Source organism: Python bivittatus, unplaced genomic scaffold (genome assembly GCF_059951505.1).
Source record: "Python bivittatus isolate LINGU-HERP-01145 unplaced genomic scaffold, Pbiv_v1 ctg000560_np1212, whole genome shotgun sequence".
NCBI lineage: Eukaryota > Metazoa > Chordata > Lepidosauria > Squamata > Pythonidae > Python > Python bivittatus.
Window position 1 is genome coordinate 3,879,460 of NW_028277083.1, and position 20,338 is coordinate 3,899,797.

At 43.4% G+C, this 20,338-nt stretch overlaps 1 protein-coding gene across 4 annotated transcripts in view; it reads left to right on the forward strand.

Moving 5' to 3' along the window:
* SDK1 (sidekick cell adhesion molecule 1) overlaps positions 1-20,338 on the forward strand; it is a 358,271-nt gene that overhangs the window by 301,331 nt on the left and 36,602 nt on the right. For 3 of the 4 annotated variants that reach the window (XM_088147987.1, XM_088147988.1, XM_088147990.1), the window contains 6 exons: positions 4,656-4,857; positions 8,736-8,839; positions 9,678-9,748; positions 13,599-13,737; positions 14,682-14,741; positions 17,095-17,196. In XM_088147987.1, coding sequence (XP_088004113.1) covers positions 4,656-4,857; positions 8,736-8,839; positions 9,678-9,748; positions 13,599-13,737; positions 14,682-14,741; positions 17,095-17,196 — 678 coding nt within the window. The remainder of the gene's footprint in view (positions 1-4,655; positions 4,858-8,735; positions 8,840-9,677; positions 9,749-13,598; positions 13,738-14,681; positions 14,742-17,094; positions 17,197-20,338) is intronic. The other variant, XM_088147989.1, reaches the window with a different exon arrangement.

Here is a 20,338-nt window from a genome sequence, read left to right on the forward strand (position 1 = left end):
CATGGACATGCTCAACAAAATCTCCATTGACTAGTAACATCTGGGAACAAGAGAGTTCAAAATTCTCGTGAATGTAAGAATTGCCTGATGGAAACCTGCATGATACACCTACTCTCCACTCCTATCTGTGCCATACTTTATATCATTCCAGGCTCCCTCACCTAGTGCTAGGAAGCTCCAAGGCTGCTGTTTGGATGCTTATTCCTGAGCACTGAAGATTTCTGAAGCTCTTGTCATAAATTGTTCACTTATAACGTACAAGGAGCAGATGGGGACTGTGCCCACTCACAAATAATGCTGACAGCTTGGCCAAAACAAGTGTAAAGCTGTAAATCATAATTTAAGTTGGATCCTTTTCTTCCCAGCTTCTGCAACTCTGTCTGCCCATAGCTGCCAATCACTAATGCGTGTAAATGGAAGGCCCTTTTCTTGGCAACATTACGAAAGTGGTTTGTCATTGTGTTCTTCCAGGATGTTTCGTTGACTTCCCAATATAGCCAACAATCTTGGAATGTTCTTGTGGTCTCCCACTCAAATCATCATCAGGTGCTATCCGATTAACCTTCCAAGTTCATCGCGGGTCTGTCTGATGCAGCCACCCCGGGATACAGAAATAGGCAAGGTTCCTGCACTTTATGGGGTCTATAGAAAACTTTGTATTATCCCTGCTGAAATGACCTGTTCCATGCAGGTATTAAAAGTGTCGAAATGTTCCCCCCACGCCCTCCTTCTGCTATTCTGTCTTTTGCCCTGGAAAAATGTCGTAACATTAATACTGCATGCAGCCAACATTCATCAGAGAACAGGGGCTTTTTGCAATGAAAACTAAAGTACTCCCCCCAAATACACAGTCTCCCGTAGATTAGAAACAAAGATGCTGCTTGGAGAATGTCTTTTTCTTTTTCCTGGCCATAAAAAACCCCCATAAAACCTGGCCAAGAAAACCGCAGGGAAGTAATCCCCAGAATCAAGCTTGACTTGAGAGCAGCTTCACCTTTTTATGTGGGAGACACCACTTGACATGTAATAGTTGCATCACATAATTCCTTCCCTCTTGTTGCAAGAACAACAAGTCTTATCATTGTCTCGAGTACTTGGAATCCAAGACTTACTGTATAACAAGCCTTTTCCCTCTCTCTTTAATATGTGGCTGTGTGCCCACCTACTGCATATCCTGTAAGGTGAGAAAGTGGCAAAATAGTTAAGTTCCTAGCAACTAAGTGGCAGAACACTCATCCTGCAGTCCATATGCTCTCCTTGGGGCTGACAGTTCAGCCACAGCCATCCATGTTTCCATATTTACATGCAACAGTGTTCTCATACAGCTGTGCTCTGGTGTAGTATGAAGTAGGTGAATGATGTGGATGTTCATAGGGGATGGAATTATTGGATGCTACAATGGATGGGGAGAAAGACGATCTTAAAGCAAAGTTTCTCAGCCTCAGCAACTTTAAGATGTGTGGACTTCAACTCCCAGAATTCCTCCAGCATGCTGGCTGGAGGAATTCTGGAAGTTGAAGTCCACACGTCTTAAAGTTGCTGAGGCTGAGAAGCACAGCCTTAAAGCACCCTCCCCCTTTGTAGGCGGAGAAAGGGAAAACTGAGCGTTTCAAAAGAGCGCTTGGGAGTCAGCAGCCCAAATTTAAATCTCATCCACAGAGGATGGGAATTAAGCATCTCAACAACCCTTTAAGCTCCTTTTGAAACCGATGGGTCAAATCTATATGGAGAAACACCAAGCTTATCCCAAGCTCTTCTCTGCCAGGTGAGATTGTTCCAACCAAGACATTGCTGAGAGTCTGTAATCCTCTAAACATTCCCTGTTACAGTGACACTTGTTGGGCTTTTGACTCACACTGGCCAGCTGCAGAGCACTCCATTGCAACTCCTGCTAACAAGGAAATGACTGCTCCTATTTCCCTTCTCCCTGGTAGAGAGGGAAAGAGAACCCATGGCTTTGCAGGTAGAACTTCAATCCCTAGGACTTCTACCCAAGCCATCTACTTGTTTAAAGCATTCATATGCCCCATGTCATCATCATTGTATGATGAAAGGTATGATAGTATGAAGATTTGCCTCTCAGCCAAAATCAAGTGGTTTGATTTGCATGAGCTTCTGGAGTGGGGTATACAAAAGACAGTAAATGAAAACCCCAAAGTCTGATGTTCTGGAACTTACAGCTGCTGTGGGTTTCTGGGGATCTTGGTTTTTCTCTGATATTCTGTTTGACCTTCAAATGAAGAGCTGTCAAGTGGGAACTGGCAGGCGTTCTTCATCTGTTACCCCCGATGGTTGGTGGCCATCATAAAAGCCAGCCACTTCAGTTCCAGTTTCAGCTGCAGTAGAAGTTGGTAAGGCTGTGCAAATAAAATGCACAGATCAAAAAATAAACCTTATCTGAAAACCCCAAAAGATTGTCATTTAGACTCCTGGCATTCCTTGCTGCATGGAGACGTCACTCCAAAACCAGCATCCTCTTAAAGCAAATCTCCTCCTTTATAATTACATAACACATTTGGAATGAGGAAGGAACATAAAGTTTCAGAGGAAGATTTCGGACATGGCAAGGCTGGGATGAGAAGAAACAACTTTGATCATAACGCATCTAAAGCAAGAGCTAGCCAATTTAATTAAGACCAGAAGTAAACAGAGCAGTTCTTTTTATTATTATACGATTGTGTGAACCAGTCCAACAGTTTCAGTGAAAATGGCAGCCAGTCTGCACAAATTGGCCCTTCCAAGTCATCTTCAAGGGCAACCTCACATATATTAGCAATTCAGTCAGGAGGCTCCCAAAGCATGAATGATTATTGCCAAGTATGTCAAGAGTCAGGAAGGTGAGGACCAGGACTGGAAAAGTCATCCATCCACCTGCGATCCAGGAAAACAATTTCCAGTCAGGCAGTGAATGATGGAACAATGTTCAGCATGACATCTGATTGTACTGTATCTTGGCTTGCAAATCAGTTGCTCTGGGAATTATTTAAACTCTAGTGGACCAGGGTGCAGTTAGGAAGCTAGATGGTGTCCAGGGAAACCTTTGAAGTCCTTAGGAGGAAAGAGATTAAAACTCTTGGCCCAGGAGAGAACCAGTGCAAGATACGATGTGCTTCCCACTCTAGGTACCCACATCACATGAGATCTTTATTCTCCCCACCCCTGGGCAAACATTTGTGCCTTCCAGTGGAACAAACCTGGATACTTTAGTGCTGACCCCAGCATCATCTCATACAACTCAGGCCGCTGGTGTTGAGAGGACACTTGGAAATGAATGGTTGATGATCCTTTTGGCACCATCAAACAACTGAGTGCTAAAACATGCCATGTCTTATGGCAAATGTTTTCAGAAGGGCAGAGGGATGGGAGAAGAAAAACCCAAAACACAAGCTGTTCTTTGTAGAAAATTGTTGGAGATTCAGGCAGCCAGAAGTAGATATTTACCAAAACAGGTGCTGATGGAATTGAATCAAATTAGATTCTCAATTTGATTCAAATTAATTCAAAGACAAGTCACTGTGGCATCACTAATCAATGCCTGCTTTATTGCATGCCACACATTTTAATCAGAATCAATAGTGTCCATGATAAACAATTAAATAATTATTCCTCACGGTGTTGATTTTTTCCTACTGAAATTGATGGGTGCAGAGAGACGGTGCCAAGTTCTGTGCTGATACATTACTGATGGCCACTGTTCCCCTCTGCATTAAGCAGTGTCTGGCACCAGAGATTCCTTTGAATAAATCAGCCAGTGCGCAGTCAACAATCGTAAGGATACAAGAAAAGCTTTGAGCTAATCTCCCTGCGCCTTCCTTCATAGGTTACAAGGAAAAGGAGCACACCCCATACTTTGTCCTGAGCGATTTAGTAAAAGAGAAGAACAGAAATGTAGTCAGTGCCAACGACTTGCCACTATGCCGTCTTCATAATTTTTTCTTCTTCTTTAACGTTCTTGAACTGCTACAAGATAAATCTTAAGTTCCAGGGGCACGAGGGAAATACTGTAGCAGGAACAAAACTTGTAAACCAAGCAAGGTATGCCAAAGGATGTTATATTGGTTTGAGGACGTGGACTTTCTTCTTGAAGAATTGGCCTGTGATGAGATTCTATTCTCCTTTCTGGCCCACCCGCCATCCATCTCAATAATGGGGAAGCATGATCTCAGTGCTTTCAGAGCCCGGGGTGAACTTTACTGGGTGGGGAATGCAACTGCCAGAGGGCGGTACTAAGGGGCCTTAGGAGACACGCGGGGCAAGAACGCACCGTGCGTGGTGGAAAGGTGAGGTGGAATAAAATCAGGAGGCTGCAGTCATGTGAACTGCACTTCAGTTCCAAGCAGGACCTGAGGTTTCTGCAAGTAAAGCGCTCCACTCTTCCCTTCCGAGGCTCAGCCTGGCGTTGATTTCACTTTGAATGGAAATGGCAGGTATTCTAACCTTGGTGGTGTTTAAATAACAGCAACAACAACAAGGGGCTACTTTTCAACAGCTTAAGGGCACAGCTCTCAAACTAGCCAAAAAAAAATTTTTTTCAGCATTGGTCCATAGTTGGACCAACCGGGACTGCCTTTGAGATTCTTCCATTCATGCCTCCAAATTTCTATTAGCATCAAATTCCTAGGACCATCATAACTGCTCTGTGTTTTGAATTTCAGAACGGCCAGCCCCTCCCAGGGAACTAAAAGTCCCTCAGTCTGAAGTGACATCCCGGAGTTTACAGCTACATTGGGTTCCTGGAAGCGACGGCTCTTCTCCAATACGTTACTTTACCATTCAAATGAAAGAGCTACCGGATAGCGATTGGAAAACATATTCTTCCTCTGTCAGCCACAAAGCTACCTCCTGTTTGATTGACAGGTAGGTCTCATATAAATACTTGCATCAGGAGATGACAGAAAACACAATACACATCTTCTAATCTCAAAGCACCAAAGAGAGGCTCCTTTTATTGACAAGCATAAGAGACAAAGACATTGTTAGAGATTTATATTCTTAATATGTGATTCAAAGGTTGAATTTGATACTTAGGTTATAATGGTCCATCCAGCTCTCAAAACTAGTTCTATTAAAGCTAATATAATGATTTTGGGGACTAAGAATTCTTCCCCCACCTCCAAATAATAATAGTAAGTATTGGATTTATCATAAATTTTGCACCAGTGTGCCTTTGCCCAAATTCCAAGGTATCGTGAGTGATGAAGAGTGATATTGCATGTGGGTGTTTGAAGTGGTTTGCTGTGATGTTTGCCTCCCTGGACACAAATGCTTCCATCTTAGATTTGTCCCCGTGTGTTGTGTGGTTCTGCTTATTTGTGTCAAAATTCAAGATCAGAAAATTGTGGCCAAATAAATTGAGAGTCTGGGAGCTGGACCAATGAGTCCTGAGCTCAAATCTCCACATTTAACCCATCACCTATAAATAGCAAGGATCCACAACTTTTGGCTTTCTCATTGTTATGAGGGGGATTTAACTATTTTCCCCCAAAATATACTCTTTCAATAAATTAATAAATGATGAAAGGGACCAAACAAAAAAGAAATCAGGCGATTAAAGTGCTTCCCCAACAGAGAGGAACAAGCACTGAGTAATTAATATCAGGGTGACGCTATTTATCAAGAGTATTGCTCCCACACTGAACAGGAAGTAATAAAAAGGGCATAGACAAGAAGGAGAAAGCTTCTAATTAAAATTGCTGGAGTTAGTTATTGAATGAACTTTTTTTCTGAACAGATTTATTGCAGCTGCTTGGCTAGGGCATTGCTAAAACATGTAGCACTGGGGCATGTGGAATCACTATTTAATTCAAAATAGTTGGTTACACAACAACAATATGGGAAAGCATCATGCTGAACCCACCCACCCCCACCCAATAAGGAAAGACTAACTATAAGGTAGTCATACAATAGTAATTTGTATCTAGAAAATGTGTTGTTAATAGAAATACAGTTTGTTACTCACTGTGTGTATTCATCCCTTCCTTCGCCCAAGATTGCAAGAGGTGATGTTGGAGCAAGAACTGCTCGCATTCCCAGTTGAGCTCTCTGGGAAACCTCAGGAAGGAGACCACATTTTAACCCCAGACAAGTTAATTTCCATTTGTTAATTAGCAAGATGCTAGTTCTTTTTCTCAGTCACCATCCACCAAGCAGTGCAGGAACAATGCCAACAATTGTAAAGCCTTCGCCTTCTTTTTGACAGTGAGTTCTTGAAATTCATTCCCATCCACATTCTGAGCTTCTGCCTCTGTGTGTGTGTGTTTATCTTGTTTTCAGATGAAATGAGGGCAATTTCATCTAACTTTCCATAGTGAGGAAGGAAGCGATAATATTGCTCTGTTTAAATGGGTATTATCCAGCCTTCATTAGATTGGGCTGGAATTAAAATTCTTGCCACAATTGCTTCGAAAGCTACTCTGTACTTGTAAAGGAGACTTACCAATTAGCCTGCTTCCCAACCTGCTGAGGGAAATCCAAGTGTTTTAAAACTATCCCCAGAACATCCATACATCCATTTTCTCCTTTTTCTTTTTTTTTTTTTTAGCAGAGGAAAAACACTGTGATTCATACAAAGTTGCCTTTTTACATTTGGAAAATTTCAAAAGCTGGGGGACTACCTAGATCCAATTTATGGATTGGTCCTGGTGAAAGCAATGTCTTTTGGATGCAGATTTTGCAAAAGGTCGAATGCCTAAAGCATCTACTGTAGGAAGTGGGGGGTTGCACCTGCAGAAAACCTCTTTCATCTCCATCCTTCCATCCTCATTGATGAAAAGCTCCCTCAAACATATTCCTGTTCTGCCAACCTCCAGCAGCTGTTAACTGGAGATGCCAACGACTAAGCCTCCATGACCGCCCCTTTCCTTTTCCAAGTCTATGGAGGTTCATTCTTCAATCCCAGTCTTTTCTGATTGAAAGAGATATTCAAGAGTAACAGGAATGTGATTGTCTTGACTTATTAGGTCCAGCCCCCCAGCACAAGGCAGGTTGGTTTCCACCCCTGCCTTCAAGCAGCTGTACCTTTACAGTGGGCCCTACATAGCTACCTGTGTATCTCTTGTGACAGTTTTTATTGATCTCTATATACACAAGAACAGTCTTTCCAACCTTGAGCTTTTTGAATGTGTGGGATTGCAACTCCCATAACATCTCAGTTATTGTGTCTGATTGGGAATTGGAAGTTCATCCAAACAGGAAGTTCCAGGAAATGGAAAGCCGTTTTAGAGATTCTGCAGAAAGCTTCCATTACCTCTAAATCACACAAGCATAAATGTCTTCAAATCTTGACTAAGGAGTCTTCAATTTTATTATTTAAATCATTGAGCTTGCCTACTCAATCAAGGATGTTGGTTGGTTGGTTTCACATTAAAATTTCTCATCTTCAAGCACTCAGAGCTGTTTCATACATGTAAACAGCTACTCCAGCCCCCAGGCAATTCTCCCACCTCCTCCACACAGCACAGGAGACTTGAGGAACACTCCAACCACCATTTCCAACACTGCCTTCCAAACGCGCATCTGTGAAACACAAGAGTCCTGTTCCTGGGGTTCCCCACTGTTGCAACTGCCTAATGCCAAGAAAAGTGGAGTAAATATGCTGCTCCTGCCTGAGAGCATTTTCTCAGCATAGACCTCCTTCAAGCAATTTCCTGTGTTCCCCATCAGACACAGCATCCGATCTCCGCATGTTTAATCATCTGCCCCCAGCTCTTTTATCTGTATTGCTAGTTGGGTCTACAGGACCAGTGCCCTGGCTGACTTTCACTGATTATAATTAGCTAAGCCTATTGTGAGCCACTCTGAACTCCTGCAGACCTTGTTAGTGACACAAAAGGGAGACTCCTGCTGGTTACGGGAGAAGCTCAGTTCAAGTCACCTCAGCTGGAAGTCCATCTTTGAATATCTTAACATTACTGAGCGTTAAGGAATCCTGCAGGCAATCCCCTGTCACTGTCGGTGTTAAATAAGCGGAATAACTATTTCTTGGAGATGCAACCATGATGAGGAAAGTCTTTCTAGTACTCCCTGGTAGATTAACTGAGATGCATATTATTCCAGCCATCCCTCTGTTATTCTGGCTGCATAAACCCACTGATATGGCCAACATAGGCACCAGCAATGGATAATCTTTGATCACTGCAAAAGGTGTCACCCAGATTCACAGAGGAAGGTTCACATAGTAGTCAAGAAGAGTGGAACACTCTAAGTACATGTATGTTTAATTTGAATTTGTGGTTATTGCTTTCGCCCCTTAACCAAATACTTCTAGGGTACTGACGAGGGCTGTTACAGTAATACATTTGGTATGCTTTATTTTTAAGGGGAAAAAAATCTTGTAAAACCTGTTCTTATCTCAAACAAGCTCTTAGCAATAACCTTAGGTAGTTTGGTGTCTGAAGCAAAAAGATTATAATATTAACATGGTAATAATAAATTATCACTCTTTAATTAGCTGCTCGGAATGCCCTCTTATAAACTAATTCTTTCACCCACTAATAGATTTGGAGAGAGTGTAGCTAACTGAACTAAATCAAGAAGAGGCAAGGCACAAACTGATACCTTCCAGGTCTTTTGGGCTACAATTTCCAGGAACTCCAACTAATGTGTCAATTGTGTAGTACTTGTGGGAATTGTAGTCCAGAACAGATAGATGCTGCCTTTCCCCTCGATGATGAGAAACATAATAGGAGGCAAATGTTGATTTTTTGTTTGTTTTTTATTTTGGTCCACCCTCGCAGGTTGAACCCCTTTACCTCTTACAAGTTCCGCCTGAAAGCTACTAACGATGTTGGAGACAGCGACTTTGGCGCTGAGACGGAGGCGGTCACTACGTTGCAGGATGGTAAGGACCAGAGCAGCCAGCCAACTTCTGCAAAAAGCTACGCTTGGGGCACCTGTTTCATCATAATTCAGGAAACTCACCTAGTTGTTCATTCCCAACTTTGTACATTGGGACGGAAGGGCTGGAGTACAGGTAGTCCCCAGTTTAAGAACGAGTTCTGTTCCTAAGGTCTGTCCTTAAGTTGAATGTGTATGTAAGCTGGAACGGTGTTATTGTATAATGCTGTATAAGTAGCATTGTGCAATGAACTCGAATCATTGTGTATTTAACTCGAATTGTGCTACAGTGGTCTCCATTCTTAACTATGGGTCATCTGTAAACCAGGCATTCTTAACCCAGGGACTACCTGTATACGCCCAGCCAAAATTAATTCTTGGGTCACTGTAACCATATTTAGATGTTAGCCCTTCCAGGTAAGCCAGCTCAGGAAACAAGCATCGCAAAGACTACTGGAACTCTGTTGTTATGGAGCACAATGACAGAATTGTGAAAGCTTGACAGAGATTCTCCTCCCTCCTACACCCCAGAGAATTGATCCAGGGCAATCTTTCTCACTCCCTCCTGCCTTTCAGGGCTACATTGGTGTTCATGAAACTGTTGAACCCTTCTTCTGGGCCACCTCCATATTATTCTACATTATTCTCCTTGATAGCTTTCCCACAGTATCTTCTGAGTTTTTTATTCCGCACCTTGAGTGCATAGACACACATTCCTTGGAATAGGCAGGAATGATAGGAAGAGCTCTTGGACTCCTTTGTTGTTGAACTGTAGAGCTGGGCTGCAGAGTAACACATTTCTCATCTTCATATCTGGGTTTGTTTGTTTTTTTCCTTTCTAGTTCCAGGTGAACCACCAAATTCTGTGTCTGTGACCCCATACACGACATCCTCGGTTCTGGTGCAGTGGCAGGTTAGTACGAAGTAAGCCCTGAGGCCAGGGCTTCAGTGGCCAGGAGAAGATTCCTGGCATAGATATCAGAGAGCTGCCATGTGCTGGGTGTGAAAGGAATCATTAGGATGAAGCTCGGAACACGTCAATCCCTCCTTGACAGATGCCAGCGTACTGTCAGTGTTAAAATATCATCAGGTTAATAGAGGTGCTGTTTTTGTTTTTAATAAATTTATATGGCCCCCCGTCTCACGTATGGGCAGCTCACAATGAAAAGCAAAATAAAAACAGGTTAGAACAACCACAGTGTAAAAACGACAACATTTTGTCCTTTGTCTCCAGTTGTTTGGGTATCCCCGCAAAGAAGGTTCTACATCTCCACGCCATCACCTGGGCCAGGCTTGCCCCAAGCTGGTACCTTCTGATAGGATTGGAATACATCCCCCATTCTTCCAATTCTGCAAGGCACAGCATCACAGAACAATTTCCCTGAGATCACACAGGGCCACTGGATCGGAGAACAGGCTGGGAAGCTGGGTAGTTCCCTCTTAGGTACCGCTTTGTTGTGTAGACTTTGCGTCGGCCTTCCTGATTGCACAGGAAGCCACGTTCATGGAGCAATCACGGTTACAACATGTAAAACATGGAGCATATTGACTGTTTTTAACCAAGGAATCAAGCGTAGGTACCAATCAGCGACCCGCCTCTCAGTCAAGCATACAATGAAGTTCCACTAACGCAAGCAAAGGACAATGCAGTGGTGCACATCTCATTAAAGGTCGATCCTGTTGATAGATTTGGGGTGGATAATGAATGTGGAATAGGTGGTAGTTTAGATAATTAGGCACCTTTTATTTCATGAAAACCTAATGGGATAGTTGCACCCGAGCCGCATCAAGGGAATTGAAGGCAATTACATGTCATTACTATGCTTACATTATTTGGGCACTCAGCGGTTTAGGCTCTATAGTTTTCTAATAAAAAATGTAAAATAATTTGAGACTCCAGCTAAATGCAGAGAAAACACAGGTGGGCATAAGGTAATGTTTTATTGCTTTGCTGGGGAATGCAGGAAGCAAAATTAAATGCTGGTGCATTGAGCATAATTTCATACCCATCATAAAAACAATAGAGTTCTTGCCATCATAAATCTGTTCAGGACTGATTTCATGTTCCATTTTGTGTGGAAGTTAACTTGCAAGCTTTGTTCTCACCTGTTTCTTCCTTTGATCCAGAATTTGTCGCAATTGCACAGCGTAAACACATGGTTGTTATCATTCCTCTGAATCATAATAGATTTCTGTGCCTCTGCAGTTCCCCTGAGCCTCTCTCAGAGATAGTTAGGAAATCCTAAATAATCCTTTACATCAAAACCTGAATTTTACTCATCAAAGATGGATAAGAGCAGGATGCCCTGATCTTTTGATAGAGTACCTTTCCCAGGGCAGAAATAAAACTGTCAAGGCAAAGAAGGAAATGTCATCTCATGCCATTTATCCCAGGTTTCTTTGTGCTGGACAGCTTCCAAATCTGAGATCAGACACAGACCACAGGGAGAGTCCCCCTTGTTTGCTTTTGAGATGTGGACCGGATATGAATCAGGAAATTGGTATGAAGGACAGGAAGGAAAATAACTGGGGGGAGGGGAGGAGGAAATGCTGTGGAGCCCTCAGTATCACAACCTTGATTATGGAAAATGAGTTGTTAATTGGTTTGGTGATGTATCCCCCGTTAGATTCTAAACAACAGAGCCTCCTCTCTTTATCTCCCTCTTCTTATCTAGTTTCTAATTAAGTGAACATAAGGGATATTCTCCCAGACTATCAGAAACATGGCCTCAGGCAAGCAGCTTAGCAGTATACCAAAATATGTTCTGGAGACCACCAAGCTGAAATTAGGAGGTGGAGAACAGTAAATCAAAGTTAAGGCAGACTGCAGATAAATGATGTAGCTCCTTTCTCCTACCTCCCAGGGAGTGAAGAGATCTGGGCCCTGTTAGACCAACTCTATAAAGTTTGAGGTGAAGCAGATGATCTCAGGAACAGCTTTGTGCCTGGAATGTGGAATGAAAGCCACCTTGGTCACCTTGATTGACCTCTTAGGCTTGCCTAGGTAAATCCTGATGTATTCCTAACCTGTGTCAGCAGAGGAAATGGCGAAGGCTTTCATGGCCGGCATACAATGGCTGGTGTGGGTCTTCCGGGCTGTGTGGCCGTGTTCTGGAAGTTTTGTTTCCTAACGTTTCGCCAGCACCTGTGACCGGCATCTTCAGAGTGCAGGAGCACAGACAGGAGCAGTTCTCTCTGTGCCCAGGGTGATTCCTAAACTCTGAACTTAGCCACCTTAATTGGGTCCTACAAGCGAATGGCTACTCCAAGAATGAAATAAAAGAGCCATCAAACCAAGAAAACAACATGCGACTGAAGAAGAAAAACAGCCACCCACCAACAAAGTATTTCTGCCCTATATCAAAGGGATCACAGACCGCATGGGAAAACTGATGGAAAAACACAATTTCCAAACAATCTTCAGACCCACCAGAAAAGTACAAGAAGTGCTAAAATCAGCAAAAGACAAAAGGGATCCCCTCACCGCCACAGGAGTATACCGCATACCATTGCAGTTGCGGGCAAGTATACATCGGGACCACAAAACGCAGCATCCATACCAGGATAAAAGAACACGAAAGACACTGCAGACTACAGCAACCAGAAAAATCTGCAGTAGCTGAACATGCTCTCAAGCACACTGAACACAAAATCCTATTTGAAAACACAGAAATACTGGACAACACCAACAGCCACTATACCAGGCTATACCGGGAAGCCATTGAGATTCACAAACACCAGCACAGTTTCAATAAAAAAGAGGAGAGTCTAAAAATCAAAACCTGGCTACCAATCCTGAAAAATACAGCCTGCAAAAGGTCAACGAACTCAGCTCAACCACCAGGACATGTGAACAGTTCACACAATGAACTTGTTAATCACCCCCAGCAGCCCCTTGTTAACAATCCAATAGAAGAAAAAACCCTGCCTAATCCCCAGGAAGATACACACAGATGCTGACACCAAAACAAGCAGCCACTCAGTAACCCAACCCCCCCCACACACACCCAATCCCCCCCTTTCCGCCCCCCCTCAGATCTCTATAAATACCCACAAAAAGGGTCACATCACCCTGGGCACAGAGAGAACTGCTCCTGTCTGTGCTCCTGCACTCTGAAGATGCCGGTCACAGGTGCTGGGGAAACGTTAGGAAACAAAACTTCCAGAACACGGCCACACAGCCCAGAAGACCCACACCAGCCAGAGGAAATGGCCTTTGTGGATTCTTCTCAATCTTTCTAGACTTGTTAGATTTCTAATTCATGAGGACAATTTCAGAAGATAGTCAGAAGAGAAGAGACTGCTGCTCTTCCTTGGGGAAACTTACATTCCAGATGGACTGACCTTGTTTCTTCTGCCTTTTAGCACCACCATGACACCATTGGGTGAAAGTTGTTAGGCCAAGGAGAGTTCTCTGAAAGTATCCCAAAGAACTCATCAAGATTGCTGTTGCAGTTTATATCTCGGCATCCTCCCCATGGATCCTGGGCTATACATCTCAGCTTGTCTCTTGACTCCGAGGATTGCTAGAGATGCTTGTCTGGCCCAGGTGGATGGATAATCTCTCCCATGGCGTCTCAACTTTGCAAGATATTCCGAGTGCAAGTTTTGATCATGTGATACACCAAAATATTTTTGGACCAACACCTAGATATATCACCACTGTTTGGAAATATATATGTCTGTTTTTGTCAGTGTTTTTTTTAGTGAAATATCAGGCACAAGTTGCAACTTAACCTTTTTTTAATGGGCATTTTTTGCAGCCTCCAAAGGTAGAAAGTCTGAATGGTCTCCTTTTGGGATATCGTATTTATTACCGGGAGCTGGAACCTGAAAGCACTGGATCAGGAGCAGAGTCCAAAGTCCTTAAAAACCCATCAGCTTTACGAGCAGAAATTACACGTAAGGAGCCAGTCATTTGGGCTGTTTTAATGTGTGATGAATGGTTTGACATTTGCATTCAGATGGACAGATATTAAAAACAGTTAATGGAAAATGAAAAAAAAAAAAACTTGTGCATGCTCTCAAGTTCACTCTGCTAACTGGCTGTCAGACTGGCAGTTGATCCAATGGGCCTTTCCTCTCTTCCTCTTCTCTGAATCACCCATCCTCTCTTACTTCTTGCCTTCTGCTTTTTTCCAGATTGAGCCTCTCTTGGTTGTAAATCTGGTGTCCAGAACTAGCATTCCTAGTGCACCAAGTTAAAGTCTTAATCTTGGTTTTTTTTGGGGGGGGGGTAGAATGAAGGGCAAGGAAGAAGCTTCATCCATGCCAGGGTCCCAACTCTGCTGTGTCCTTAAGATTTGGGAAGCAAAAAGCTGGTGTTGGGAATGTATGCATTTCAGTCCAAGGATGCACCCTTTTAAAGAAATTGTACACTAACAGGAGACCTTAGCAACCACCAATATAATAACTGGGAGGAAGGGTGGAATGAATGAATGAATTCCTCCCCCCCCTCCCCCGCCGCCATTATTCTAACATTGGAAACCCTAAGAATACAAAATTCCTGGAGAATCCTCCTCCTCTTCCTCTTCTCCTTAGAACAGAATTGTGCTGGCTCAGTGATTCTCCAGACATTTCTCATTGCTTTACAGTGTTCATTTCTATCATTTCTTTCTATGTGGGAAGATGGCTGAGTAAGCCCTCCAATCTGAGGATCTTTCAGCATGTTCCCTGGAAAGGGGGCTGGCTTGTATAGCAGGCAGATGGGGGGCCGGAGGGGTCTTTGCCTCAAACACTGCCTGCACACCCAACTACTTCACCTCAAACTTCTGGAACCATGTGGATTTGACAGTAACTGCTTACCTTGCCCTCTGATTCCTTTCTGCTTTGCTTACCTTGAATAGCCCAAAGCATCTTCAAGGCAGTGAACAGCAGCTCTGTCTTAACAACCTACGAATTAACAAGTAAGTTAATTAGCGCATACGCAAGGGTGGTTAGATATAACTCTTTGCAGGGCTTGAGAACAGCCTCTTTTCAACCTGAAGTTAACTGGGGGTTGGGGGGGGTGACGATTTCAGAGAATGACTTCTTGTTAGCTTAAATGATTTTTCAGTGCTTCAACCATCAGTCATTGAAGAAAATTATTTTGGATTGTTTTGGTGGAACTGCTCATACAAATGGATAGGTTTGATGGCAAATGTGCATGGATTTGCTTGGCTCACATTTCCCAGGCTGTGTTCAGACCCATCAGCATTGCCTTCATTAGCCTACCAAGAATATTAAGGTGTTCCTACGAGTTCAGGGCCTTAGAAGGTGCTTAGGGGAGTTTGGTGCACAGTTCAGAAAGGGGTCCTCTTGGAAAAGAGTCCAGATGGGTGAACCAGATGTATTGCAGGCACCTAACTGTGTTCAGGCTGGGTGATCCTCTCCACCTTGGATTCTTGTTCTTGGGAATCCTATCCTCCTCTCCCCATAATACACTGCCAGTATCTCCAGCTCAGGGTCTGCTTTCACACTACCCCTGAACATCCTCAGCTTCCAGCCCTCATGGACGTTCATGAGCTCCGTCCACCAAGCAACGCATTCTGCTGTAGCATTCCCCACGGGCCAAGAAAATGTGTCATGTCCAAATGCCATTTTCTTGCACATCGCTTGGAAATATATCACTTCCCTTGCAAGTGAGGGAAAAAAGTCCTTGTGTATTAACTGGCAGGAGTTTCAGATTCCCATAAAACTGTCAGTTTCCTACAATATATCAAGTAGTTTTATTTATTATGCTGACAAAATGTAAGCAGTAAATTAGATACCATCAGCTGTCTGTCTACCTGGAACCGGCAGGCAACACACCGGTGTCTGACTCAGATATGTGGGCAGAATATTTGTGAGCACTTTAGGAAATCTGAAATTAGAAGGGCTCATTATCAATCTCACAGAACCTTTCCTGGGCTGATAGTTTGCAGCCGAACGACAGAGCTGGAGGGTAGTTCACACGTCGCTGGAAAACAAATTTGCAAGTAAAACACCTCTGCATGATACCAGCACCGTTCTTGGAGATTTCCAGCAAAGCTCTCCATGTGTATTTTGCCGGTGGGCTTCCCCAGGTGATCCATATTCTCAGGAAAGATAGGTGGCCTAATTTGAATATGCAAATCCCCAGAACCTCAAGGACGCACAGGCCTCTGGGAGAGGGAAGGCGTGCAGTTTGGTCTTCCTGCCCTCATGCTAGTTTGGTGATTAATTATACCACAGCCAAAGGATTTCCCCACTTCCTGCACTCTCTCCTCCCCTGTACCAGTTTTGTTTTTTTATGTGTTGTAGTGTGCTGTCATTCCCTCCTTGTATCTGTCAATGTTGCCTCCTTGTTTTAGCTCACAAAAGGTTGCAGCCGAGTGCGGTGCTGGTGACTTTAAAGAGCTGTGATTGCTGCGTAGGAAAGACATCTCAGTGTCACCCCGCTCCATCTCCCAAGGTTCCAGATGCTTTCCTTGTTCTCTAATAAAGCCTCCAGCCCCAAGAATACCAAGCTGGGTATTGTAGCTCTTACTGTGGCGTTATTTTAAGAGGTATGGAGTTGTTGAAGACCCATCTATCTCTGCTGTCGTCCAGCGGGTTGATCTTCTGCTGGATCGAATGATGGATTTGTCTGGCCCAGCTTCCAGCACCAGCCCAGACAGCTTTCTCCAATAATAACCTGCAGGATGATGAGGAGAGGCTCATCCCTGGATCTTCCGTCCCAGAGGTCTGCAGATATTTGCAGCTTTAGGATTGGCATATTCAAAGCGGACTATCTTCCTTTCAACTAATGCTTAACATCTGGGGAACCCCATCAGCAAAATGACAGGGGAAGCCAGAAGCAACCTCAAAGATTACCCGGCCTGTTTCTTGTCACTGAAGAAGTCCATCATCACAGCATCCCTGAAAAGCAGATCTTCTGTTTCTGCACGGCTTCCCAGCAACTGACATTCAGTGGCAAACTGCCTGCGATCACGGTGATTCTATTTGGGTTTCCTCACTTGTAATCACCAACCCCATGAATTTGCCTAATTCTGTTTTCAAACCATGTACGCTAGCGATCATTATCCCAGGTTATGGAAGAAAGTTAGACAGTTTGGCCTTTACCTGCAGTGCTCCCTCACAATAATCCTTTCGATGTCCTTTTTTCTGGAAATTACCATCCTCGGAGTGGCTAGTAGAGAAGTTCAACCGCTTCATGAACTGCGATTCCTAGTATTCTGGGGGAGAACGCTGGCAGGGAAATTCTCTTGGGGATTGTTAAAGACGATGCTAGCCTGTAATCTCAATGATTTACATTTCTAGAATTGAAAAAGTACAAGAGGTATGAAGTGGTCATGACCGCATATAACATCATTGGGGAAAGCCCTGCCAGCGCCCCTGTGGAAGTCTACGTTGGCGAAGCGGGTAAGCAGAACCCTGTTAAAATCATGTAAAATTATTATGAATAAAACTCCCACTCACTCACGTCGTGAACCTTGGAGGAAGGGAAGACCTTAAGGGGCTTGGGATCCTTCCCAATAGAGCTGTGCGTGTTTGGGGAAGACGTGTGTCACAACACGCAGGAGCGTGATTGCAGGAGCACTTACAGAGAGCTGCCACCCAGAAAGGTGCCATCGCTGAAAAGAAGTCCCGTGCTTACACCCCCTTGCTTCTGAAAGACCTTTTCAGAATCGTTTTCAAAAGCACATGCTACTCAATTAACTACAGCCCCGATGCAAAATCTATGTAAGATGCAGTGCCCCCAACCTATTTCCATTATGTCAGAAACATGGAATTTGCAGTACTTAGATGGGGCTTCACGCTTTAAAAGCAAGATTCAAGATTTTCCCTGCACACTGCATAGCTGTGTTACCCCAAAAGGGAAAAGCGTGGTGGGTATGCATATATTAGATTTCAAACCTGATGGATGCAAAGCTAAATTTGAAAGCCTGGGGAGAATGAAATTTCCAGTGAGTTGTGAATGAAATTCCAGCATGGGCTCAAATATAAGGATTGTGGAATAAATTATGGAAAGTAAGAGAAATCAGACAGATTCTCCCAGTGTGCATAATTTATTCAGGCTGTGGAATTTAATTCCTCCTGTTGCAGAACTTGCCTGAGATGACATTTTAATTCATTTTCCACGCAAGGTAAACGTGCAATTCTGAGAATGATTCCAATGCCTATGATTTGGTATCTGGTGCTTTGTTTGACAAATACATTTTTAGTGAAAGTGAAAGGTTTCAGTTATACATGCTTTTAGTGAACAAATTTTATCCAGACAGCTCTGGATAAAAGCAGAATTCAGATCTCTGCCCAGATAGTAGGGAATATAAAAGGAGTTCCACACATGGATGCGGTGGGAGGCATCAAACTTTGACAGCAACAGCCTGAGATTTCATATTTAACAGCTGAGAATGGACAATAGAAACCTGGACTCAAATGAGGAAGATCCAGGTTAAATCTGTGTTTAATGTCCAAAATATTCTGCAGAACAGAAATATAGGCAAAGGATTTTATATAATATATTCCTAACTCTGTTAAATGTTTGTAAAGGAATGCTCTCGTGATTTAAAAGTTTGTCACTTCCATGTGATATCTATATTTCAGTTTCAGTTGAAAGATAAAGTCTATTGCGTCAAAGAAGAACTTTCCCAGTTGTTAAACTAATATTGCAACAGTTACCTTCTTTCAGGTTGATCTCACAAAGCTACCAGGAACATAATAACAAGGGGGCTGGGGGACCACATGCACGTTATCCCATCTTGAGAACCTTGGAGAAGATGGGAGTCTGCTATATGTCTAAGTGAAAACTTGTCTTTCAGAAATAAATATCCGGTGTTAATTTGCTCAGGCCAGTATTGGGATTAGTGGGGTGAAGGTGGAAGAGAGAGATTTAGGGTGATTTCATAAAAGGCCCCCTGTTGCCGCCTTTCCCAGAAGATCTAGCATTGATGAAGGTCTGAAGAGGATGTGGTCTACCAAGCCAAATGCAATCTTGCCCATCACAGATGGTGGCCTTCAAGTACCAGATCGGGCAGGCAGAGGTTCATCAAGCCCGAGTTAGGCTGCCAAAATGTTGTTATACTCAGTGCGGTGGGTCACATGCTCCACACTCCTCTCAGTCTGGCCAAGTTCCACACGGTCATTGGGCCTCTTTGCCATAGAATGCGTCTATTTTCATCGCTGCAGCTCTAAGTTCATGTTTTTCCCTTGGAAGGAAGGTCCCTACAATAGATTCTGTGTGCACCTCCAGCACCAATCTGCTTTCTCTTATATTTCACCGATCCTTTGTATTTATCATGAAAGCTTTCGTTTCAGGTTCTAGCATTATTTTCATTACATTTTCATTAAATTTCAAGATGTCTCAGGCCCCAAACAAGCCATCATCTCTTCCCGACCTTTTCATTTCAAACATTGTGGTAATGCTCTGTTATCGTTTTCCTAAACTCCATAAATTAATCAGTGCTGTTCTCTGTGGAGCAGTTTCTAAAACTTGAGGAGTCACTAGTAGAATTTTCCAATCGGTTGATCTTCCACTGGCCAAAGAAGACAGTGTAAATATAATTCTGCACATGTTGAGCAGTGATCTATTTGATGCATTTACCTTTCCAGATGTTAACATTGTATATGAAAAGGAGTATATCCTACACCTGCTCCTTTCACTGGTCTTCTTAGAAAGCCTTTCCAACAAATAGAAGGTAAAGGAGAGGCTTCTGTTGGAAGTTCATCAGGCTGTGGTGGGCCAGTTTGGAGCAACTGGCTGGAAGTAGCCTGGAAGCTGATGACTCGAGCCAGTGATCAAGTTTTGAAGCAGGTAGAGAAGGAGGTGAGACGGACCATGCAGAGTTTATTTGTTAGCTTCTCCTTGAGCAAGTTGGTTAGAATCATGAGGCAACCCTGGAGCAGTCATCCTGCAGAGCTAACTAATTGCCTCATGCAGTCTCACTGGATGGAAGGCAAATACTACTATATCTGGCCTCCGCATGGGCAGCTGTGCAAGTTAGCAGAAAATGAACAAATAATTACTTTTGCCTTAGAACAGCCCCAGAGACGCCCAAAAAGTAACCTACGTCACAGCCAGAGTTCTTGGTTCAAGACCCCGAGGACTTTATACACTTAGAATGTTTGTGGTGGCCTAGTGAAGCATGATACACCTGTGTGAGATGTTCATTTCATTGGGCGCCCACCACACTGAACTTCCACCGGCATATTCAAGTAGCCCGTGAACCTTTGTCTCCAAAACTGTCCTACAAATCTTGTAGGGAGGCTTATGTTGACACTTGCAACCTCTGAAATCTTCCAAGATATTTCTCACATCCATTTGTTTGCTATGGAACTGTAGTAGTTGATGTGGTGGCGACCAGTCACTTGTCATCTTTGAAAGACAAGTTTTCACTTATACATATAGCAGACTCCCATCTTCCCTCTTCTCCAACGTTCTCAAGATGGCATGCATTCTTTTCTTCTCCTTAATGTAGGAAGGTGAATAAAACCAAAGAGAGTGATGCAGCCCCACTAACAAACTCCCATGCTTGGGTGACTCTTTGTTACCCCACCAAGCTCC